The sequence below is a fragment of the Rhipicephalus microplus genome, chromosome 3 (assembly GCF_043290135.1).
Source record: "Rhipicephalus microplus isolate Deutch F79 chromosome 3, USDA_Rmic, whole genome shotgun sequence".
In the NCBI taxonomy this organism is placed as follows: Eukaryota; Metazoa; Arthropoda; class Arachnida; order Ixodida; family Ixodidae; genus Rhipicephalus; species Rhipicephalus microplus.
Genome location: NC_134702.1, coordinates 38,322,943 through 38,348,713, shown reverse-complemented (window position 1 = coordinate 38,348,713; position 25,771 = coordinate 38,322,943). Strand labels below are relative to the sequence as shown.

At 44.7% G+C, this 25,771-nt stretch overlaps 1 protein-coding gene across 2 annotated transcripts; it reads left to right on the top strand.

Moving 5' to 3' along the window:
• Window positions 1–1,051: 1,051 nt before the first annotated feature.
• Window positions 1,052–17,562, top strand: LOC119176547 (inosine-uridine preferring nucleoside hydrolase-like). 2 transcript variants are annotated; one of them, XR_012894229.1, is made up of 9 exons: window positions 1,052–1,199; window positions 1,344–1,392; window positions 1,621–1,827; window positions 2,835–3,132; window positions 6,821–6,957; window positions 7,634–7,872; window positions 9,910–10,027; window positions 12,820–15,273; window positions 15,441–17,562. XR_012894229.1 is itself a non-coding variant. In XM_037427895.2 (8 exons), exons 1-7 carry the CDS (start codon window positions 1,147–1,149, stop codon window positions 10,010–10,012), a joined length of 1,086 nt encoding a protein of 361 aa, XP_037283792.2. In that variant the 5' UTR covers window positions 1,052–1,146; the 3' UTR covers window positions 10,013–10,027; window positions 12,820–17,562. The 2 variants fall into 2 exon arrangements, 1 of the variants encoding a protein (XP_037283792.2); XM_037427895.2 differs by having other exon boundaries at window positions 12,820–17,562.
• The last annotated feature ends 8,209 nt before the right edge of the window (window positions 17,563–25,771 follow it).

Below are 25,771 nucleotides of genomic sequence, written 5' to 3'. Positions count from 1 at the left end.
ATTATTTTGTGGTGGTGGGAAGGGGCGCGGGCGTTGTCTGGACACGTCTGGAAAGGTGCTACCTCTCTCCCGAAAAACATTTCTGGCTACGCTAATAATACTAAGGGTGTTTGCCAGGCAAAACGTCATGTACCAAGACATAGAATATGTAGGAAAAAAAATATCTCCAGCGTACGTGTGTAGCGGCTTGCCGTATCAAAATTTGCTACTTGTTTCCACTGCTATATATAACTTGGAGTGCCGTATCAGTATACATTCCGCAATGCTCAGTTTTAAACTTCGTCGCGCTAATTGTCACAACAACCACACGCATCTGTAATAACATCCGGGGTTTTACGCCCAAAAACGATATAAGAATGAGAGACGCCGTAGCGGTGGGCTCCAGATATTTTGAACATCTGGGTGACCGTTTCATGGCCCCTTTAAATGTGCACAGTACATGGGCCTCTGGCATATCGCCTCCATCGACATGGAATCGACGCAGCCGGAATCGAACCCGTGATCACGCAGCTGTTGTCATTGGCCTGTGTATCCTCTCCACTTTCATCCGTTCAATTAAATAAAACTGAAGGGTCACTGAAAAAAATTACAAAATGTAGATTCGAAACTGTTTCTTACCTATAGTACATTCGCTCCAAGAAGAAACGTCGATGCCCCAACCTGAGCACTCGAGTACGAGATAAATATATTTGGTACGACAGCGGGTGCGGTGCGCGTTATCCGAAAAGGAATTCGCATTTTCCAAGCTGCAACAGCTCTGAGTATGAACAAACCTGTCTCGATGTGAACACCTTTACCATCCGTTAACAGTTGTGTTGCAACGCGGTGAAGGCAGACAACAAAAGAAAAAAAAAATAACTCGCCCGCCGGAAAGACTGGCGATGAGCGGGCTTCGAGCTGTGGCGGGAAAATGGTGTGGGAAAATGAAATACACAAGCAACACAAGTTAAGCGACGCAAAATAGGTAGCATTTACCGCTAAGGTTGTTTTTCGCTTCGGCTGCATTTCGGCTGCATCGCTGCCTTTTCTCCAACACGGCCGCTGTAGTGAGAACGCTTGACATGAGAAACTGGGGGCTCTGGAAAAACTCAAACGAGATCTCTTTCTCTGACGCCCCCATCGGCATCAACAACGTCATCAACTAACATGGCGCGTGAAGCAGCCAACTTCCTCCGTGCAGCCAAGGAAAGTTTGTGTAGGTAAGCTTGCGCGATCAGACATTAAACAGCTGCTGTCGCGGACCGCAGTGCCATCTATAAACGACGCACCGGTCTTCATTGGCGGTTCTGAGCGCGTGTCTGAAGTCTAGGTTGCCGGCTAAGATCACTTGTCTGTTCCCTTAGCTACGACGCCGAGCTGTTGCGGTGCTGCGGAGAGGACCCGATCCTGAACGTAAGTTAACGTCGCGCTTTTGTAACTTCTTCAAGCTTCTTTTTAAAGCGGGCATCTCAGTGGTAGTACTTGTCTTCTGTCCTCCTCTGCCCAGAAGGGAGTAGTTTTTCTTCGTTGACGGTGCTTAAACTACGCAGTTCTTCTTTCCGGCGTTTTAGATAGCGTCGATCGGCGCGCAGTGCCCACTTGAACTGTGAGAGTAAGAGCTAATCCGGATGTTCCTCGCAGGCTATCGAGGAAAAGGGTGACATGCCGGAGAAAACGTTAATAATCGACACCGACGTGGGTGTGGACGACGCCCTGGCCATCCTCTTGGCGCTCGCCAATCCCGCCAAGTGCAAGGTCCTCGCGATCACTTGCGTGGCCGGCAACGTGGAGCTCTCCAAGGTGTACACAAACGTCCTTCGTATTCTCAACCATCGCAAGCAACTCCAGGTTCGTAAACCTTTCGCAAGACGCTAGATTGTTCGGTGACGCTTCCGGGTTCTGTGCGTTCGAATAAAAGCGTTTAGTTCCTTGCATCACAGTCCCTTAATACCGTGAAGGACTCTGCTTGCATCAAACCGAAAGGGTCACGAGGAAGTCATGACAAAATGGCTCCTGTCGTAATCACATGCAAGGAGAGCTCAGGCCAATTGATGGCATATTCATATGCAAATAGTCACACCGGCTGTTATCCACAGAGGGCTGCTGTGCAATGTGGTCACCGACAGGGAGAAAAAAAAAGAACATGTTATTTGTAGACAGAATGCTCCTCGCTATACATAGGCATTTAGTACCTGCGGCCCCCTTTGTTAAAAAAAAAAAATAACACGATTCCTAACACGCATTGTGTGACCAACAAAAAGCAGTGCGAGGAAATCAATACAGTGCCAGAGATGTCACTAATCTCAGGTTTCATGTTGTAACTTCCCTGGTTGTAGGAGTAACATGGCATGCAAATTTCTAATGCACTAGCACCTTGGTTCAGGTTGTGCTAGAACCAAAGAAACTAAAGTGGTTCATTTTGACATTCAAGTTATGACAACATGGAATCTTTGATAACATCTGTGCACTTATGAAAATCAGTTCTTTGGAATCCTGCTATATGGCAAAAGGGTTAAAGAAGAAACATTGACAACCACCTTTTAGTATCGTGAAGCCACAAAAAAAAAATCCTTACGGGTTTCGTAGAAAGCTTCTTAGTTGCCGAAAAATTCATTCTAGTTTGGGTATTGAACTTGGGATTCATGTCTTTCTGGGGCAGTCACTCTGTCAATTGATCTTAGAAGTCATTGGTTGTGCGAGGGTGAAATCGACAACACAAACACATATTGCGAAGCATTTTGGGATTTTCTTGTGGCTTCATGCTACTGACAAGTTGTTGTCAATTTTTCTTTCCTAACGTCTCTGCATGCTACTTATAATAAACGAACGCTTTGCTGCACTGTATTTTTTTATAGATTCCAGTTTATCAGGGCTGCAACCGACCACTGGTTCAGAAGACCATGCACTGCACTGTGTTCCACGGACAAGACGGCCTTGGTGGTGCCTCGGATAAGTGGCTCCTGCCAACCGATGACCTGGATACCCCCTTGGAACATGCCTCAGTTGCCATGGTCGACATGGTGCAAAAGCACCCTGGTGCTTTGACACTCGTGGCCCTGGGTCCCCTCACCAACGTGGCTCTTGCACAGCGGCTCGACCCCACATTCCTCAGCAACCTTAAGGAGTTGGTCATTATGGGTGGGACATTCGAAGGTTAGCAGCAAATTATATCTGAGAAACAAATCCGAAAATGATAGACCCAAACAGAAAAAGAAGGGCAGCTAACAGCTAAAATTTATTGAAAAAAGCTGAACGCACAAAAAAACAGCATGTATACCCAGGACTCTGAGTCACATGCAAAAATTTACTAATTTTGTGTACCTCGCAAACCTTCAAAGAAACAGAATGTTCACATATATAGTTATCACACATGATTTTGGTAAAGAAGGCTTCTAGAGTTTCCAGGCCCTTTTATGTTTATGAGTCAGGATAAGAGCGTCATGAAAAAAGTATTGCACCCACATCATCTACAATGAGCTGAAAGGTGCGAGTTTATGAGGTAGACATACTTAGCAAACTAGCAGGAACACTGCGAGTTTCTGTATATTTACATTTTATGAAAGTGCTTTTTGTGCTTTCGTTAACTCTGCTTAACAAACTTTTCCACGTCAACCGAGAATTCTGGGCATTCATGGTGCTGGCTTTTGTGTGTCCAGCTTTGTTCAGTGTACTCCAGTAGTTCGGCAGCGCTCGTCCCGTGGCCTTTTTGGTGTTTCTCTGCTGTTTTTGTGCTGGTTTTTTAGGCATGCACCGACTCCAACTTGACCACTTTTGCACCTTATTGCAAAATGATTGCTGGGCCAGGAGGTCTCACGTGGCCGATAAGGTAGATTAGAGCGACATAAACACAATGGACGCTCTTTTTTCTATGTGTTATTTTTTCATTGCTCTAATCTACTTTGTCGACTACCCATTGTAGCAGCTTAACAACTAAGATTTCACGCTGCTAAACTCGAGGATGTGGGTTTGATTTCCGACCAAAATGGCCACGTTTTTATGGGGGCTTGATGCAATGATGTTTGTGTGCTTACATTTAGGCGGATGTTATAGAACCACAAGTGCTCAGAATTAACGTGGTGTCTCCCACGATGGCATAACTCATAAATATATTCTGGCAAGTAAAACACTAGAATTTGTATAATGATTTGAAGCTTGTACATTAAAAAGATAGTGTTGCAATTTGTATAGTTCTAAATGCTGCACTAAATGCAGCTTAACTACTGTGAAACCTGAAAAAGTGCGTAACACAGGCACCCATGCTCCCACTTCTATTATTATCAAACTGTTGATGATGCCAATGCTTGCGGTAATCATGTAAGGTTTCCCTGGCACAAGCAGAATCTTGTTATGGAGATTGGTAAACTGGGTGTATGACATGTGCGCTGCTTTTTGCTGCGCTCTCTCGACTACCAGCTTGTTACGGCAGTTGAGATATGTGTTGTCTGCTGCGAGTTCTGTCAGGTTGCACCCTCCAACACTGTTCAACCCCCCATTTTATATTCGTGGGTTGTGTAGACTGGAGTGCGAACGAAATAATGCAGTAAGAACAGCAGTGATAACGGCTGTTCAATTTAGAAAATTTTGAAAGTTGCTCAATTCAGAAAGTTCAAAATACAAGAAAAAAATGCCACCCTCAACTTCATTTTTGCGTGGTCACCTGACCTCATTTCACTCACCGTGACGTCGGATATCTCCCCAAATAAAATAAGCCGGAAAAGTACGTAGGGGAAGCTTGCACGCCATTGTTCCTCGTTCTTACCAATGTAATGCTGACATCGGTCCCACAGTAACAAAACCGCTGCCCGACGCCTGGCTTGCAGAATGTAAGCGGGCACTTCGAAGCGAGGTATTTTCTGCTCTTCTTTACATTTCGTGTCACTTCCCTATTTCATTCTGAAAAGGGAATTTGTGGAACGACCAGGGCAGTGAAGTGTTGTTGACCCTTCGTGAGTTGGTTGGTGAGCCACATGACGAACTACAAGGGTGCATTGCACCCCTTCAACAACAATCAAGAACCTACCGCACATGCAGAAGAAGACAGCTCACAAAAGCAAGAGGGAGGAGAGAGAGGTCTTTTGTATGGACATCCGACCCACACAAGTGAAAAATCCAGAGGCAGAATGGTAGCCAGCGTCTTCGTCGTGCTTTGTAGTCACAGTGATCTTTTTTTGTTGCAGCCGCATCTGATCAGGGTTAAACGAAAAAGCACACAAAAGAAAAATGAAACGCGCTAGTAACCTCAGTTTCAATTCCACTCCACGATCGCTTCTAACGGCCTGTGCCCTGCGTCGTCATTTTCGCCGATACTAATAGTTCTGGCGAGCGTCACTACGGGCTGGTGCGGTCGGCAACAATGCAGCGATTCCACATCGTGATTTAAATACTAAATCATTTGTTGTCGGCACTTAGGCCAATGCCAAAATAATCCACAGCCGTTACTCTAAGCAAAACACAAATAAAAAATGGCAGCATATCCATGGAGTGAATGATGGATAGTGGGGCGAAGCATCCGTCCGTCCATTCGTTCTTGCTTCCGTCCGTCCATGCGTGCATCTGTGTGGCCGCCCGTGTGTCCATCCGCCCGTCTGTGCGTGTGTCTGTTCGTGCATCCGCACGTTCATCTGTGCGTCCGTCCCTGCTTTCGTCCATGCATCCGCTCCTGCGTCCGTCCATCCGTCCGTGCAGCCATCCGTGCGTTCGTCCATGCATCTCTCTGTGTGTCCGTTTGTCCACCTACACTCTAAGTACCATCATCTCGCATCTTTTCATCATATATTCCTTATATAAGCACCGCCATCCAGCGGACATTTCGAGGACTGAATGAGAGGAGGCGCAGTTCACTGTATTCATGGAACTGCGGCCCGACGCTCGCTAAACTTTTCTAAAACCTGGGAGGTTACGCCCAGCGAGTATAACATAGCAACCCTTTCTTGTCTTCTGTGCGTTGTTGAACAATAAAAATTCGCAGCGTGCGTGTTAACTAAAAGCCGAATTCTCCAGTCTCTCATTCCCCCTTAGCAGCCATTGGCATGTACATTGAGCACTATCTTTTATTGTTCAACAACCCACAGAAGAAATCTCTCACCGGCACCACCTTGGAGGTCAAAATGTTATACTTGTTACATACTGCAACGGCTACGAGGGACGAACGGGTGCTGCTATAAGGAGCTTCGCCCCTAAAATAGGTGCTTCAGAAGTGCTGGAGGGCCCCTTTAAGATATAGTGCTGTAGAAAAGCCAGTGGAAGGAGCATTCAGTAGCTCAGCAAGTTGGTGGCACCCTCTTGTGCAGCCCTGGAGCGAGCCGCACGTTTCCTAAACATTTTTAGTAATTTTAAGTTAATGATTGCGATTACTTCTTGGCTATGTCTGTTAATCATAATGTTTTATACCTCGTTCATTAATTTTAACCCAATCTTGAGCATCGCTACTTTTGTTTAGGCCTGTATTAAGCACTTGATTGTTAGCGTGATCATGTCACGAGAGATCTATAACTGAATGACAAGCCAGGGCCCTAAAGTGCTGGGAACATTTGTGTCATAATGTCACTGGGAACATAATGTCACTGGGAACATTTGTGTCAAGTTGTCTGTCATCTTTCCATCTGAGCTTCTAGCTGAAGAAAACTCTTGATTTGTATAACTGTTTGCCCACAGTGCGAGAAAATTATCGGTTTTAGCATCTGCCTCAATTGAGACGAGTGCTTCTAGTATGCATAGTGCTGAGCTGTCTTAAAGCATATTTATATTTCCAAATTTTTTCTGCATGCTGCCATAAAGCCATATTCTTTGGGCTTCTGAAGAAAATGCAACAGAAGTCATAATGGTTTGCGTTCTTTTGCAGGTCGAGGAAATGAGACGCCCACGGGAGAGTTCAACTTCACTTTTGACCCTGAGGCTGCCAGTGTTGTTCTCAGCGAGGCAGAGTGCAAGACGAGGATCGTGACTTACGAACCTTGCCAGGACCACGTATTGGACTGGGTGAGAAGAGATGGTGCCTACCTTGTTTGTAGGGCCTGTATTCAGGAATATTTTGTCCAGAACTGTTTGCAGGTACTGCTGCTGGCCAAACACAATATTGAGCGTGTTATTGGCAAAGGTAGTGAGCGAAGTGGGACAGCTCCTATTGAAGAATAGCTTGGTGAACCAAACTTTTGGTCTCCAAAAACAGCTTTTGACCGAGTTTTGCTAAGGCTTTTCCTATAGGTTTACTCTCGTACTCTTTGTAATGGATGCAGATTGTCCAAGATCTCGCTTATAGCGATGCTGTTGAGACCTAAATGAGATAACTGGAATGAATCGGGAGTCGCGAGACTGCTCTGCTACACGTTCTACCAGGTCTACTATACGGTGATAACAACAAAAGTAAACTGTGAACCAGTTTGAACTCAACCAGACCCTAATGCGCTCGTAAAGTGTCAGCACTAGAAATAGCTAAAATATATAACTTTGAAACTAAGTCTATAAGATATATAAGACAGTGGCAGACTATGGTGTGGTATGGTGTGGTAAAACAATACTGGACCAAACATGATTAACTACTTGTGGTACAGTAACAGACGAGCACCGGTAGTTAATTTGAGTTTAGCACTATCCCTGCCTTTGCATTTAGTGGAAGTTGCACGTGTGCCAATCATACGTTATGTGGGTGTCATAGGACTGGTTCGAAAACTGGGTGGGCGGACCATCGACGACGGCGCAGCTAGTGCGTGCCATGACCGAGCACCCGGCTCAGCGGCAGCGGGAGGTGCTCCAGCGGCAAGGGTTTATGTCGTGTGACCTCATCACCATGGCATCGGTGCTCGAACCTTCGCTCGTGACCCAAAGCGAACGCCATCCCGCTTGGGTGGAGCTTCATGGAGCCACAACACGTGGAATGCTGGTTGTCGACAGGAGGTGGGTGCAGATTGATTTCCCATAGAGTTTCGTAATGTAACCATTACTTACTTGTTTGTAAATACTGCAGCCCCATAAGAGGCTAACTAATGCATGTTGTGTTGTAGTGCAGTGCACGCAGGGTATTTTAATTTTAACAAAACGAAAAATAAAGAAAACCAATGATGGCCAAGAACAACAATATTACAACAATTTGGTATTTACAACAATTTCGATATTAATGTTTCAGCTGATTTTCAATGAAAGCTCTAAGTCTCTGAGAGTAAACGAATGTAGCCGTGTATGAAATTTTATAGTTCTATAGCGCAGGGAAAGAAGCTATGGTTAAAAAATGTCAGTACAAGCACAACAGGGGGTAAAATTCGGTTTGTGGAAGTTACGCTTGCTGGAAGGCCTAGTGGGGGAAAAAAAACGAGGTACAATGAGACGTGGCAATTACATTGCGCAAAAGTTTTAACAATTCCACATCACAGCATACACAAAGGGGTGTTGAATACCGTTCAAGTGAGGCAGATGGTGAGAAATAGCAGTTGTATTTACGAAAAATTACCGACGAAGTACCGTACATACTCGCATAATGATCGCCCCCTTTTTTTTAAAAATTGACTCCAACTTCGGGATGCGATTATTACGCGTGGTAAATTTTCCGTCAAAAAATATTCTGAGCACCGGAAACGCAAAAAAGTCGCTAATCAGAATTCTTACGGTAGCTATCATGAACATAACCAAAAATAAAAGTAAATTAAGGCTTGCCTTTGTAATAAATTGCACGCATTACGCAGGAGCTACATGCATGGCACACTGCCCTTTTATTTTTTACCTCTATGACCCCCTAACATTCATTCAGACTCCAAAGCATCACTGGCGTCAGTGTCGTCACCGCACGATTCCCTGTCGGAACCCGCAGTGTCTTCACTGTCCCACAGAGGGTCATCTTCCGTTCTGTCGAGCGCGTTGGAAAGGCCAGCGACAGTTCATTCCGCCGCAAGAAGTGTGTCGTCCAGCCGGAACTGGCGCGGAAGTCCTTTGTGGCTATTCCCAGCCTCTGGGAAACTGTGCACGCCTGCGTCCGTATCATATCTAATGACACTGCATAATCGTCCTTGCGCATGTTCTTCACATATTCGAGGACTGCCTTTTTATGTCAGGGAACTTGCCAGATTTCGGTCCGCGGAGAGCCCATCGCGTGCTGTTAGTAGCCATGAGCATGTCGGGCTGTTTTTTTCGATACCAGATCCGGATTTCGTCGACGCCGAAATGTCTGCCGGCAGCGCAGTTGCTGTGCTCTAGCGCATAGTCAAGCGCCTTCAGCTTGAATGCGGCAGCAAAGCTCGCATACCGCCCCATGGTGAAATGGCGCTTCAACAGATGATCACAAAGCACACAAAAAAAAGTGGTCTCAGGAAAAAAAAAACAACATTGCCGCGGGATGAACACAGGTCGACCAACAGGCGGCCGCCGCTGCAACGGTGCGGGATATCAAAACTAACATGGCGGCTGACAGAGCAAAGCACTCTGTGGAGCGAGGCCAACGCATTTTTTTTTCTTTGCGTCAGTTATGGAGGTTGTGAGTACGTCACGCGCATCAAAACAGTTTATTCCATCTAAATAAGGAATGCTTTCATTTAAATCGGTAAATTTACGGCATTAGCATAGTGATGCCCGCTTTCAGATCACAGAAACAATGATAGGCGCGTTCAGCTAGACTTGGCACATGACATGTCGATGCGGCAAGCTCAGGGTGTAATCATTACGTGGAAAAAAAAAAGTCGAATTTAGACGACAAAATTTAGGGGTAGGGGTGCGATCATTATGCGAGTGCGATCATTACGCGAGTAAATACGGTACAGCTTTTCTTTTTAAATGTGCCGACTATGACATTATCACATAGTTAATGAGGCGATTGTCGCAAAGCATTCTCGTAGTAGTGTTGTCGACAGCGAGCCCAGCTATCGTACTTTTTTACCCCGGACACCTTTCTTGCTTTGGAAAAATGTTTGGCTCGAGCTTTTTTTTTATTTCTCCCCACATTCGCAGGCCTAGCATAAAGTGGCACCATGGAAAGCCTCCTCACGTGGAATTCCTGCTCCGCTTCAACATAGACGGCTTCAAGAACTTGATCGCTGAAATGCTAGACTGAAGGAGATGCTGCCGAGTGAGTAGGCCACATCTATAGAGGAAATTTGGTTAAAATAGTCAAACTCTGCCACAACGAAGCCTCATCTGACGTGAAAATAGCTTCGTTATATCAGGTTTTTATTCTAAACAATCATTAGCGACACTATAGTAGTGGTGAGACGGTCATATTCGCCACAGCCTGGTTCATTTGGATGTACTCGGAGCGCACCGAGCGATCAAAAAAGTGGCAGTGCTAGGGAGTTTAGACGGTGCTCATGGACAACCAAAATGGCTGCAGGCCTTTAGAAAGATGTGATCTCCATCCACAATCGCGCCGTTTACGAACAGAGCTTCAGTGACAGTAGCAAACTTGTCTCGTTTTTGTTCTTATTTAGTTCATTTGAACAGTGTGGGCACTATTTATGATCGTGTTTATTCAGCATAGCTACTGAGGTCAAGGCATCAAAAAGCTGAGGTTTTCTTATTGCCGCAATCTTTCGTAACTGCTTATAAACTGCGTGCGTGCACCCACAACTGCATGGTTCACAACTGTGTGGACGCTACGTTTGCATTGTTAGCAACCACAGTTTTGTCCACAGCTGATGCGGCCCCCACTAGCTTCATTTTGAATTTGTGAAATCCATTCTCACCGTTGCACAATTTGAGCATGTTGGAAGCTATTGAAGATAAAGATGAATCGGCTGTGGTCCACATAGTGACGTAGAACTCGCTACATTTTGATAGACAAACGATCACTTGCCTGTCATGTCTCACTTTGCCACCGCAAGAAATTATCATCACATGCATGTGGTGGTTTGATGGTGGTTGTTTAGAGCACGTTTTGTGAAAATTAAGCAGCGAGAATCTAGAGCCACAGTCATGTTGTTGCGAAGTCGCAAATGACAAAAATTGTGACTTTTACACTACTTAAGTACTGAACTTGCACATTTTTTAAGGAAATTAAAGTGCACTGATTTAGTACACATTTGTTCATTGTTTTAATACTTTTGAAATTTGGCATTCAATTAAATTGGACATTTCTTCCATTTCCTTGAAATCTGAATTAACAAGCTTCAACTGTATTACCGTAATTACTCGAATCTAACGCGCATCTTTTTTCCGATTAAGCGAATTCATAAATCGCATGCGCGTTAGAATCGAGTACGCAAAAAAAATGAGTACGGTCATTTTAGTGCCAATGGCATTTCCAAAATGGCCGCCCCCTACGTGCGTCGGCATGACGCGTTGGCCATTTCTGCCTATGTTTCCCATGTGCGGCACTTCGTATGTGTGCTGAGGAGTTCGTCATATTGTAATGCATTAGCATCGATGGCATGGAAGGTCCGACTCCAAAAACTTGAAGAGTGCACCACGATGCCGCTTTTAAAAGAAAAGTCATCGCGTGTGCAAAAACGGACGGAAATCAGGCCGCATCACGGTCGTTCGGAGTTCCTGAAACGTGCATGCGGGACTGGCGGAAGCAAAAGCAGAAGATTGTCGACAGCGAAGCTTCATGCAAAGGCTTCAGTGGACCACAGCAGGGTCGGTTTCCGCAAATTAAAGAGCTGCTCGGTGAGTATGAGATTGAGCAGCGAGTGGCACAGCGGCCCGTGACGACAGAACTGCTCCAAGTGCGGGCTATGCAGTTAGCCATAGAAAAAGGGCTAATGCAGTTAGCCATAGAAAAAGGGCTATGCAGTTAGCCATAGAAAAACTGGCTCTGCATTAGCAGAGCCAGTTTAGAGCGAGCAGGTGCTGGCAAACTAACTTTATGAAGAGAAAAGGCTTTTTTTTCCGAAGGCGAACAGGCATATGCAAAAAGTTTCCGGAGGAGTACGATGAAAAGCTTCACAGCTTTCAGAGGTTCGTCCTTAACTTGCAGCACAACAACGGCTGCCTACTTGGGCAAATCGGAAATGCCGATCAGACGCCTCTTTACTTCGACATGCTTGGCACCACAACCGTTGAGAAAAAGGGGGCGAAGCAAGTCTGCGTGCTGACATCGGGCCACGGTAAAAGTAGAGTGACGGCAATGCTCTGTTGCGCGTCCGATGGGCACAAGCTTCCCCCATACCTCATATTTAAATGGAGGACATTTTCGAAAGGAGTCGTTTTTCCCGAGTAGTGTGATCATGCAGGCCAACGAGAAAAATGGGTGCGCGATGCAATCGATGTCTTACTTTTTTTTTTTTTTAGTCATGGAAACCAAGTGCTCGTTACAATTGAGGGCGCGGTAGAATCGAGTAAATACGGTAGTGTATTTGTGGGCCTCTATTTTCGCCCACATATTAATAAGCTCGAATTTTCACAAATGCATTGAACCTGCTGCAGTAATTCGTGTCAAGATTGCCGTTTCTATGTGATGGGTCATACGGGCTAAAAATTTGGTTGTTGTGTTAACCAGAGTATAATTTCCTATTATGCCATAAACTTGCAATGTTCTGGGTAAGGGTGCCAAAAATAATGCCTTTATCTCATTAGCTAATAAACAGAAGCCAGAATTATTGTATTGTTGTTTAAAAGCTGCAAGGTATGGGCTATTGTGGGCAATGTGAGCTGGAACACCAAATTATTATTTATTCAAAGATTACTCGTAATGTAGGTATATGTATAAATGTGACATATTGCCAAAGATACCTCTCGGCTTGAGCATTTAGCGTCATGAACACTAGGCTTGCCCGCTGCTTTTAGCTGCTATCAACTTTAAACAGGTCACTTCAGTGTTCCATCTTATACTGCTCATAGCTGTATCTACATGCCTTCATACTTCTGCTGTTCTGATGAATAAGTTGCGCTCGTTGCTAATTTCTTTCATTTCTTTTCCCCCAGCACTGCCACTGCACAACAAGGTCCACTAAAGTGAGCTTACAAGATCACACGCAGCCAACTCAACGTGTGCTCTGAACGCGTCACTCTGCAAACGTTTCAGCTGCCACCACTTGCTGAGACACACTTCCATTTGCGGTGTTGTTAATCACTTCACACGGGGAATTAACATTGTTAGCACTAATGCCATTGTATTTTTTGTCAGTCTTTTTTTGTTCTTTTTTATATATTGTGCTAACCTTGGTGCCACCAATTTGTGTGGAAGTACAGTCTGCCGAAAGTATAGCAGGCAGAAACGTGGTACTACTTGAAAGTCACATTGTTGGCAGGGTTCCTTGCCAAGATCCTATATCATAGAGTCATACAATGAGTACAAAACAATTTGCTCTTGACACCCAGGGACGACAATTTTTTTTTCCTTTTCTTTCAGCCTTTTATTGCCGCATCATTATATCTAGTGTGTACACTGTTTTGGTGCCATATTGATTCCGAATATTGTCGTGCAGTCTACAGCTCCTCTCAAGAGAATGAAGTTCTCGCCATGCAAAGTTTTGGTATCCAATGAGTTAATGTGTCGATAACTTCATGTAAGAAAGAAGGATTAGCTTATATTCTGAAGTGAGCGTGCAAACTGTATGAAACTACAATGACTATTGTGGCACTGCTGGTACTACTATGTTAATTTACTACTTAATGTACTATCCTACGGCTAGTTTATTAATGCGGTAATATATACGATGCCGCTAATAACAGGAAAAAACATTGGTTTGTTGGTAATATCGAGTTAAAAACCTTTCAGCTTACACAAGGGGAGAAAAAAAAAATCAAAAGGCTGAAAGCTAAAGGCAGTCTGTAACATTCCAATACAGTTGCACCGACATATGCTGGCAAGCTGCAATGAAATGTCACGATTTACGCACAACGTGTTAGTATGTACAAGAAACACAGGTTTCTTTTTTTCTCTTCTTTTTTTTAACATGCTAACTGCACAGTGAAAGCTTCGTAGGTTATCACGTGGTTCAGTTTAATTAAAAAAAAAAAGGATAGAGAGTAGACCAACTTTTGGACCTGCAAGATAAGCCCTTCTTATGGTTTTGCTAATCTCCTTCATATAATTAACAGTGTAGCATTGCATACCAAAATTAAAGTATAAATAATTTGGCATGATATAATGCTAGATGGCAATACAATCGGCGATAAACAAGCATTCCTCAAATGCTTGTATGCAAACCAGAATACCATGCATGCTAAAAATGCCCAGTGGTGGTAGTACAGTAAGAGGCCGTCTGGATAATGTTGTTGTACCCATTTTAATGTTATTCTTATTTACACTTCCTCAGCCATCTTCCAATGTTGTCACCCGAATCGGTTTGTCACAAGTGGTGATCAGAGAATAGAACCATGCAAAAGGAATCCTTGCTTTATGCCAGCTCCGCTGCATATAAGCTTGGTTTAACACACGTGGCTGATTTACTCCGATCTCTATCCTGTTCTTTGTCATTCAGTTGTTTTAAGTGTCAACGTTGGAGCATTCCTCTGGGGCAGTTGAGTACAGTTTTTGGTGTTCCAGTTCAGGGGAGACCTGGTGTCATGTGTCATCGGTATGTTTTGGATAGGCAGGGTACATTCGGAGCTGCAGTTGACACGAACAGTCAAAAGCTGATTGTTCGTGCACTCTGCAAATGTTCAAAGCAAGCAGCTGACGTGCTTGGGAATGCAGAAAGTATTACGCCGCGAATGATGCCCGATTGCACTTCCGGTGAAAACAGCACAGTTTTTTGTAGGATTCACATTGCTAAGTCATACTGATTTTTCGGTGTGTAACATTTTCAGCAATATTGAGGACTGCAATTAGCAGTGCCACAAGTGGAGATGAACTGAGGTGATGTCTGTAAATGCACGTGACAGCTGCACTGGCTGTGCGTTTGGTTTTGGTGATAATGGGGTTCGCAGATGAGCACTTGTTACAACTGTTTAAGACATAGCTCGTCAATAATAAATGGTGTTGCTGCGCAATATACCGAGATGCGCTGTGTGTCTATTTGTGAGGGCTGAATGAAATACCATAGCTTTATCCTAACAACACATGAGCTATGAGCGAGCACACTCGCTCATGACACATCAATGCCCCTAGCAGATTCTAACACGCTGTTAAATATTTTTTTCTGCATGGGAATGCTTTTGTATTTGTTGACAATGACACGAATTAATGAAGATGATCATGCAGCTTTATCAACGGATTTTGTAAGTTCGCCTGCTTTGCAACAGCTCCATCGAAGGAGTTGCTAGTGTGTAATGCAAGTGCCGTGTACTCATAAAAGAATATTGTAAAGCCAAAAGTACAAAATTGTTCACCAAAGTAAGTCATTTTTATCGTGCAAGGTCTTGCGGCATCCCAAATGGCTAGAACTGTGTAACCAAAACAATGACACACATATGTTTGATAAGACAGAACAGGCTTTGGTTATTCATGATTACAAATAAGCAGCGCACGACGTTTTACACAAAGAGAGACGATAGGGACACCGCTGCTCCCTATCGTCTCTCTTTGTGTAAAACGTCGTGCGCTGCTTATTTGTAATCATGAACAATCACCAACTCGCCCAACTTTCGGTGTTACTGAGGCTTTGGTTAAATCAGTAGGAAGGAGAGGGGGCTGCGTAGTTTTCAGCTCTGTCGCTTCAAAAACCCATCTCACTCATGCTTCACACGGTGTACTCCCACCATCTAGCCTTGGCCTGCCCAATTTTTGCAGAGCCGCGTGTTCCGGAATGTGTTTTCAAGTGCTTTTCGTCAACTCTCTGGCCATGCCTTTGTCTGTGAACGTCAATCATCCAGTTTAGTAGGAGTTTGAAAGCATTGGTGCGAGATGTGAAATGGCCCCTTCTAGTCGTATTGACCCGCACTCTTCGAGAACCTCCTCCTTGTCACGATTATAATGAAACGCTCATTTTTGTTAAGGCACAATTCTGTGGGTGATGGCTAGTACTCTTTTCACTGGAAACGTCCCGCATTGTTGCGATGCTGTGGGATACAGGTACTTCACAGGTGCGTTCAGCTACTCGCTGCAGCACTGTCTCCTTTAGGAAAAAAGGAAAGCTCACAAGCTTTCGTTCGACACTCAGCTGTTTTTTTTTTTTTTTTCGCAGGGCACAACCCAAACGTTCGACTATATTGTCATGGTAATTACTTGTTGGCACTGCTTGAACTGTGCTGATGGGCCCTCGAAGTTACATGTGACCAGAATTACTTTTGTACAGTTTTTTTTGCTGAAATGTCTAAAAGACAAGATGTAGGCCTTTAAGTTCAATTTTCAGCTGGAAATCGTAAAAAAGGAGAGAGGCATCGTGTGCAGCATATCTCACTCTAATGTGCGATTACTTCGAACCAAATAGATGCACCTAAAAGGAAGACCGATGCATCAAAACTCTAATATAGTGGGCATTACGAAAACCTAGCCGATAAATCAAGACTATGAGCTTGAGAAGAAAGTTCATCGCTGCAGGTTTCAAGTTAAGAATCTTTTCCACTTATTTCTGTAGGCAAACACTTTTAGAAAGCTGCCCTCTTTAGCAAAGGTACTACAGTACTATACACAAGCACGCTGTGCTGCGTATAAACTTTCAGTGTGCTTTAGAACACACTCGGCTGTAACTACATGCACTTAGTTTTGAAGCAATGGTGACAAGTGAAAGAGTTAGTTGTGGCAAAGGGAAATTTACTGCCACCACTTCTCACGTCGACAGTGGCAGTCTGCCATGTGACTCGGTGGTTGCTGCTTAGAACTCTGAAGATTGTGTGTTCAGGAGGTTGACTTGTATTGAAGAGCTTTAATATTCTAAAAAAGCCTGCAAGAAAGTGTGATAACTATTCAGGGTAATGATGACTCGGCGCTCGGGCAGCGCAAACAGTGCACCATACTGTAGTTCGGTGGAGTAGAACCACGCCACTATGTTTCCCACTTGACAGCACACACACAAAAAAAAGGTAGCTGCAAAACATAACCTGAACGTGCGGTTACAATAGGGGTGGAAAGGTGCCGTTAAGTAAAGCAACAGATGCAATGCATGCAGTTCTGTTCTCAAAAAGTTTATTGATCATTTATGGCTTAAAAGATATCTTGATGGCAGTCTGGTGTTTCTTTCGCACCAGTGTCAGAACCAGACCACTTTAAAGCACTTGGAAGGCCGTGTGGCATTTCACGTCTCAAAACTATATATTAAATAGACATAACTCCTCAACCCATGCAACAAATCAGGCGGGAACCTTTTGGGAATAATGTGCAAAAGGTGAATTATAATACAAAAATGCCACAAACATACACCGGAAAATGTGCGAGTGGGAATGTATAAGCGATGTTCTACTGTACTTGCATGCATTGTGGCTATGAAATGTTGACTTTTGCTGTTGAGCACAAAAATACTTTTGAAACATGCACATACAGTATTTTATGTGGGTGGAACTAACAGCTAAAGTAAGCAAGCCAGCATTGTGTTAATATGACAAATACCAATGCTAGTTTTGTTATGTGAACATCTGGGACTCTCGTCAAGGCATGAGACTGCTACGTGATATCACAACTGCTCATGTAAGACGAGCACTACAATTATCTTGATACCTTCGTTCAATGAAGCACTGAGAAGTCTTGTATTCACTCTGTAACAAAAACACTTGTGTCATCTTTTTTTTACACACCTTTGTTAAAGGTTGTGTGTCCCAATAATAAAAAACATCTTTAAAACTCTTGTTGATTGTGCTCATTCGAAAGGGGCTCAGGCTTGAGATATTCGGTTCTCATATGCCATGCCTTCTGATGCCAATTATATTCAAAAATGAGCACTGACGTTTAAATTCGGGAATGTAGGCAATGCAGTAGTAATGAAAGTATACACTGCTTAAGCTAAACAAGAAATGCCAGACTTTACGCAGAACGCGCAACACAGTTGCAGCAAAAGCTGGAAGAGCGGCAAAGTACCCATTAGGTCATTAATGGCATTTTTTAGAAGTACAGAAGCACCCACTATGCCATTATTTCTCATTCAGCAGAGAAGCGAGGCGCCTGTTACACATCTGTAAGGCACCATGTACACTTTGCCCTTGCTGCAGCTGATGACAATAAATTATGGCTGAACCATTCGTAATGTGTCAGAATCTTAAAACGAGTAATTACATATTTCGCACTGTGCCACATTCGGTTATTTTGTGCTTCTACCAAGCTATATTAACCATTGGTGTCATCCATTGGCAGATTCGGAGCACTTCCAGTAATAATTTCTTCTGCGCCATGCGGAGCAGGTCTATTTCATTGGCAGATTGAGAGTGCTCCCTGTATGTTCCATTGGCAGATCTGGAGCACCTCCATCGCGAGATCCACTCCACGGAGCAACTTTGTCTATTCTGCGAAAGCTGGCGGATTCGACCGGAAGTCGAAGCGTCCTGTGCTTCAAAACGATGTCAACCTTGGGTGCGCCAACGGATGCGGTCGCGTCAGTTGCACCTCGCGTCTGTATCAGATTGATAGCACACGTGCGTCGGCGTCTCAGCAACCTGTGACGTTTATTATCAGCGGCATGCTTTTATACAGTCGTGGCATGTACAATGTTGCCCGCTTGCTTAGACACATATGTTACATGCTCTTTTTTTTTTACAAACAGAAGCGTTGTTATTTACAATTAAACGAAACATAGGCTTTAACAGGTTAATTGGTTTGTCGAAATTGTTCATCGTAGTTCAGACGGCAAGACTGTCGTTTCTCCGTCGTTGACCTGCGAATAATGGGGCTTGAAGGGCTGCGCCTGCTCGTTCGGAGACAGGCTGTGCCGGAAGCGTTGCTGGAGTAATTTCCTCCCTCCTGCACGATGAGTTGTCGTGTTCAAAGGGCGGACCTCCACTAGTATCACATCCTTCCCCTGTCACGCGCGCAGATGTCTCGCTGCTTCTTGATGGCGCCCTTGACAAGGTGGCACTGCTTTCTGGTGAGCATTCAGTTGTCGCACTGCTTTCAGATTAAAAATGCACCAGGGACGTCTTCTGCTCGTTGAAAGGTTCAGCTGTTTGCCTGAGGTCTCGGCGGTTTCTTCGCAGCAGTCTTCCCTCTTCTGTGCAAACCAAGTACGGACGTAGACACACTATCTTAAGCGCCAAGAGTCATGGTCTATAACTCTGACAGTGTCTTCTTGTCAGCCGCGTGCCTTTTTGCATATTTTGTCTATGCTTCACGAGCTACGACTCTGTAGAATGTTGAAACTCGGGGAGTGGTGTACGAGGGTTTTGGTGCATCAACAGCTCTGCTGGTGACCTGCCGTCTTCGAGTGGCGATGTTTGGTAATTTATTAGCCCCAGTCAGAAGTCGCTTGTAGCACCTGCTTTTTTTTAACAACCTTTTGTTGACCTGGACTCCTTTCTCTGCGAGGCCATTTGATCTAGGAAAATATGGACTGGAAATAACATGTGCAGTCAAATATCTCAGAAAAATCTCTGAACTCCTTCGCGGTGAATTGCAGCCCTCTGTCCGTGCAAAGCTGTTTGGGTATGCCGTATCGAGCAAAGATACACAATAACTTTTTAATTACTTCTCTTGCAGTAGTTTTTTGGAGCTCCTCAAAGTCTGGAAAACTTGAGTAGGAGTCATACACAACGATGCAATGTCTTCCGGCATATTCAAACAAGTCTGCTCCCACTCGGTCCTGTGGATGATCAGGTGTATCCCGCAAAAGCAATGGTTCACCGGCTTGTCTGTACGCATGCAACTGACAGGAAGGGCACCGCTCTATCATATTAATTATGTCATCGTTTATTCTAGGCCAGTAAATGAGCTGCCGTGCTTGGGTTTTGCACTTGTCAATGCCTAAGTGACCACGGTGGAAGTGCTCTAGCATTTGTTTGCGCATTGAAGTGGGAATCACAACTTTCGTTCCCTTAAGCAGTACGCCCCTGACAACTGATAGTTCATTTGCACACCTTTTGAGTTCACCTTCAATGGGCTGCGAACCTTCCAGCCTTTTCATCACAATCTGCAGTTCGGGGTCTGCTGCGATAGCCTCAGCTAGTTCTGCCATTGTTTTGGGTCTCACTCGATCAGACAAGATGCTTAGAGCATGAATTTCAATGTCCTCAGAAAAATCACCCGGCAATTCTTGTCCCTGAATGCGCAGAAGCATGTCTGCTATTATCAGCTTCTTCGCAGGAATGTGCTGCAACTGATAGTCGTATTTTAACATGTGCAAGAAAAGTCTTTGCAGTCTTGGCGGTATATCACCGAGCCCTTTTTTAGAAATGGCTAGCAAAGGGCTGTTATCAGTTTCTATGACTATCTGCCTGCCCACAACAAACTCGCTGAACTTTTCACACCCAAGAACAATGCTCAGGGCCTCCTCCTCTATGTGCACATACCTACACTTTATGTCTGTTAACATTACCCCGCCGCGGTGGTCTAGTGGTTAAGGTACTCGGCTGCTGACCCGCAGGGCGCGGGTTTGAATCCCGGCTTCGGCGGCTGCATTTCCGATGGAGGCGGAAATGTTGTAGGCCCGTGTGCTCAGATTTGGGTGCACGTTAAAGAACCCCAGGTGGTCTAAATTTCCGGAGCCCTCCACTACGGCGTCTCTCATAATCATATAGTGGTTTTGGGACGTTAAACCCCACATATCAATCATGTCTGTTAACATTTTGGAAGCATAGCCAATTGGACGCCATTCTTCCCTTGCCTTTGAAACAATGCAGCTCCTAGAGTGAAAGCCGATACGTCAGCAGATAGCTTTGTTGGCAGTGAAGCATCATAAATTGCAAAAAACAGGGCTTTTGTAAGCATGTCGCGTATGACATTCCATTTTCAGTCATGCTCGTCTGTCCATTAAAAAATGAAGTCATCTCGCAGCAAGGAACCTAGCGCTTTGGTGCGATTGGCCAAGTTCGGCAAGTACTTAGAAAAGTAGTTCACAGCGCCTAAAAAAACTTTGCAGATCTTTTTTCGTTGTCGGTGTTGGGCACGCCATGATGCATTTCACTAGGCTGTCTTTTGGTTCGCTTCCAACAGAGCTGATTTTATCACCCATGAAGTATATTCGTGACGTCGCCATCGTGCACTAATACCAGTTAAGAGTTAAGCCTGCGGCTCGTGCAGCGTTCGAAGTGCTATACAGCCTCTCGGTATGCTCTTCTAGCATGGCTACCCAAATTAAACTTCTACGTACACTCGCACGCCAGGCAGACTGTCAAATATTTCTGTCATCGCCCTCTGAAAAACTTCCGGTGCCGAAACTATCCGAAATGGCAGCGGTAGAAAGCAGTAACGCCCAAAAGGGCTGCTGAACGCGCAAATTCGGGAAGTTTTCTCATTAAGCGGGATTCGATCTAATTCGCTATTTGCATTCAGTTTGCTAAAATATTTCGCGCCTGCAAGTTCGCTCTCAATCTCTTCTTTTCGTGGCAGTTGGAAGTGCTCCATCTTTATCGCCCGAATCAAGTTGCAGGGGTCCATGCAAATACGCAATTTTCCGTTCTCTTGGGCTCACCCAGTCGGATGCTTCTCTAGCTTTCGTGATGATACCAGCTACATTTAGGCAGTCCAGCTCTTCCTTGAGTTGAGGCCGTAGTGAGAGGGGAACCCTTCTTGCAGGCGCCGCCACTGGCAGGGCGTCGTCCTTGAAGGTCACTCTGTATTCACACTGCAGCTTGCCGATACCCGTGAACAAATCTTTAAACTGGGTTTGTATGCGTTTAGACAGGTTGCTCTTACTTTTGACGTCGTCAACGTGGTCAACATTCACCAAACCAAACTGCTCTCTGGCTTCAAGCCCTAGTATAGCCTGCCTTCCTTTCTTTAGGACAAAGAACTCAACCAGTGACTCTGGGATCCTAGTAGAACAACCAGCCGAACTTTTCCCAAGTGTTTGATATCGCTCCCTTCGTAGCTCTGCAGAATGGCTTTTGTTGGTAATGGAGGCTGTCTAAAATGCAATGTCTCGAATATACCAAGGGGAAATGTCTCGAATATACCAAGGGGAATTAAGTTGGCTTGAACACACGTGTCAACTTTTAGCTTTACATCACGGCCAAGTATGCGAGTGGCAACCAGCCAGTCCCGCTTTGAATTTATCTTTCTGCTGCTGCCAGCCACGAAAATTTGGGCACGTCGAAATCGCTATCGCTGTCCCACTTTTCATCACTACGCTGGTCCACGTTATCTACCTTTGACGATTTCGTTCTGCAGCACATAGCGAAGTGGTTTGGTTTGTTACATTTCATGCCGATTTTATCATATGCGGGACATCGCCTAGCTTTGTGCACTCTGTCACAAAAGCCGCATCTGCTTTTACTTTGATACCTATACTGGAATTTGTTCTTGTGTTTTACGGCGGCAACGCTTCTTTCCTCGTCCCATACTTTGCTGCATGCAACTTTTGCTTTTGCTCCCTCTAGAGCCATCTCGAGAGTTAAGTCTTTCTTGGCTAACAGCTTTTCCCGCAGACACTTCCTTGTAGTACCAAAAACTATCTGGTCTTGTAGCATGGACGCACGCAGTATGCCGAAATTGCAGCTCCTAACTTTCAACTGCAAGTCTCTGTAGAATTGCTCAAATTGCTCGCCATCGACTTGCACTCTGCTGCGAAACACGTACCTCTCATATGTCTCGTTGGTTTGTGGCGGACAGTAAGCTTGGAAGACTTCCACCAGTTTGTCGTAGTCGACTTTGCCTTTTTCACTGATGTTCAAGGTGTTGAACACATCGATGGCCTCTGGTCTGGCAAGACTCGCTGCTTTCTGTGCCTTGGTGCGTGGTTTCTATTGCTCGGTGGCGGCGAAGTAAAGCTGTATACGCTGCTTGAACTTCAACCAGTTTCCAGGAACGTTCTCACCAAGCCGCAGTGGTTCCAGGGGCGGAAGCTCAGCCATTGCTTTCGAAAAGGGCGTCGATGCGGCTGGCCCACTTCTGACACCATGTATCAGATTGATTGCACACGTGCGTCGGCATCTCGGCAACCAGTGACGTTTATTATCAGTGGCATGCTTTTATATAGTCGTGGCATGTACAATGTTGCCCGCTTGCTTTGATACATATGTTACAATGTCGAAGCACGCGTTTTGTTAACGTAGCGTCGCTGTGCCTAGCGTGGCCACTTATGCAAGACGCACACATCGCATTCCATTCCGACCCTGCCATTTGCTCCAGAAGGAGTGCATGTGGTCCATTGGCAGATTACATTCTGTTGCCCTCCGCCAGAGTGGAGTGCTCTGGCGCAGAGTTCGTTGGCCACTCTGAATCTGCCAACCGATGACACCACATGTTAACATGATTCCTTGCCCAACCTAACATTTCAATCACAATGGTGGCTCTAGGATAGAATGCTTGACTGCCATCTTGGGATCAAATCCAACGTTATCCTCAATATACTTTTGTTTTCTTATTCTGCAAAATGTATGAACGAAATTAGCGCTGGAACGAGAGAACCATGCATTTGCTCCGAGACACTAAGTGCAGTATTACTGAATACTTTTTTCATTTTGTACATACACACTAATTGTCAAAGTTCAAGATTACCAAGTATAGATGAAGCACGAGTCTTGTTTCTAACTCAGAGTTTTCAGATGCTTCCAAGCTAGCAAGCAAATAATTATCCCACAAGAAGTACAATAAAAAGTGTCATGGCTTTTGAAAATTACTAAGTTTGTATCGTGGCTTTTGAAAATTACCAAGTTTGTAGGTAGGAATTTAATAATGTTCTTTTTTATTTTCTAATTTAATAAAATGTTGCTCAATTGTGAAGGGAAGGTAAAAGAATATCAATTAGCGTAGTGTACAGCAAAAATATGCACAAAAATAAAGCACATATATGTATATTTACTTTTTTTAACAGGGTAGTATTCACTGTCTTCATAGCAGTTTTGCCAGTGCATTAGTAACGTCACTTGATGACACCCCGCAACGCATGTTTGATTTAGACACTCAACTACACGGTCATCAACAAACTGGCTATTGATAAACGTCAATGCGATGAGCACTATGGTAACTATATTTGCAGGAATATGCAATCGCGACATTGGCTAGATGGAATTTTCTGAAACTTTTTCGTACGGTAGGTCTAGGGCACCCACAGATGACAGTGTACTATTGGTGTCAAATGATACCTGAACAGCGGCAAGCCTTTGCGATGGCATAGCGCATGCCGTCCACTTATCACCATGGACAGGCACGCATATATGCGCACAGCTGGCCGAACAGGATCTGCGCGCCTGAGAATTGTGATAACTGTATGGCACCCACTATACAGCCGACTCTCGTTAATACGAAGTTCACGGGGACCGCGAAAAACTCAGTTTCGTGACTAGGCTCGCTGGGCCGAACCATCTCCATGATCTCAGGGTCCGACAGTGCACCGCACGTTTCTACTGAAGTGTCAGTGGCAATGTACTCCTCGAAAGGGATGTCGCTGAGAGTTGGCAGGAGACCATCAACGTCAAGCTCACTTGTGTCTTCTTCCCCCATTGTACAAGACGCCAAGTCAAGCGTCAGATAAGGCCCACGAGTTGCCATAGTAAATGCACGTGGAGCTTCGTCGCACGTGGAAACACTGAGTCCGCACACGACCGTAACGAGATCAATGAGGCCCGGAACCAGAACCACCGCAGCAGCCGCTTCGTGATCTGGGGCGCTGCATGCAACTGCGATGCCATCAGCTGACGCTTTGAGCGGCGGCGCTGTGGTCAACTGCGATGCCCTTGGGTGCCGGTCGGACACGCATTGTCGTTTAGCACTTCGAAAATAAGAAATTTAACAAACATCACAATTTCCTCCGGGAATTCGACTGAAAATAAATTCGAATTAACCGAAATTTCAGACCTCTAGCTTCCAATTACCGAGAATTTCTTCCTGTTGAACTGCATGCAAAACTGACTGCACCCCCACTCCACTTCCAATTAACTGGTAATTCCAATTAAGCGACTTCGAATTATCGGGAGTCGACTGTACCACCATGAAGGCTTGCCACTGATCAGGCTTCATTTTACGACGAAAGTACTTCATTTTTACAGATTAGGAGCTACATAGAACTCGGTGGCCACCGTCAAAATCATCTACGTCATGGTTTTTGGTGCGGGAATTCTGAAATGGTAGTTTACTAATACAACAAAAAATTTTTATTGTCTTCAGCATCCTTTTCAGGAAAGTTTTCACGAGCCTGAGTCAGAGGGATACCGGATGAGGCGAGTTTGAGTTCGAATACAGTAGACTGCTTTTAAACGAAACTTGAAGGGACCAGGCAAATGGGTTTCACTTAAGAGAAGTTTCATTTACTGAGAGATAAACAGGGGTATAATAATCAAATACGAAACCAATCACATTAAAGGCAGGTATTCCATATAAGCAAATTTCGTTTTAAGAGAGTTTTGTTTAATGAGAGTCTACTGTAAGCCCCAAGCGCAAAATATATTAAGTGAGTGGGTCTTAGTGAGCTCCATTGTACATCGCCACCTATGGTTCTATCAACTCATCTTCAGCATTACAATCAGTGTTATATCTGCTCAAGTTTGTTCGCAAGTCTTTTAACAGATATCTCGACAATGCGCTACTTCATATTTGTTGATCAGAGGCGCGAGTTAGAAGGACGGGGGGGGGGGGGGGGATGCCACGACTTTTCCCTGCAAACTCTTTCAGCGAAAGTTCTTGAGAAAGATATCTCGTGCGAGTAGCATATTACACAAAAATGTCTTTGCTGGATTAAAAGCACTGAAAACTTGCATTCGAAGGTACAAGATATCAAAGCGTTGAAAATCATCGACTAACTCGTTTTTGAATACGAGATATAAAGGCATATCGTAAAGCATTGATTACATGATGTAATGGCGTTGAAGAGCACCGACACCCAGATTGAAAAAGCTAATTTTACAATAAAGAACACTTGAGCAGATTCACTCAGGTGAAGGCATGAAACTCAGCCTGAGCGAGTTCGGCTGAGTG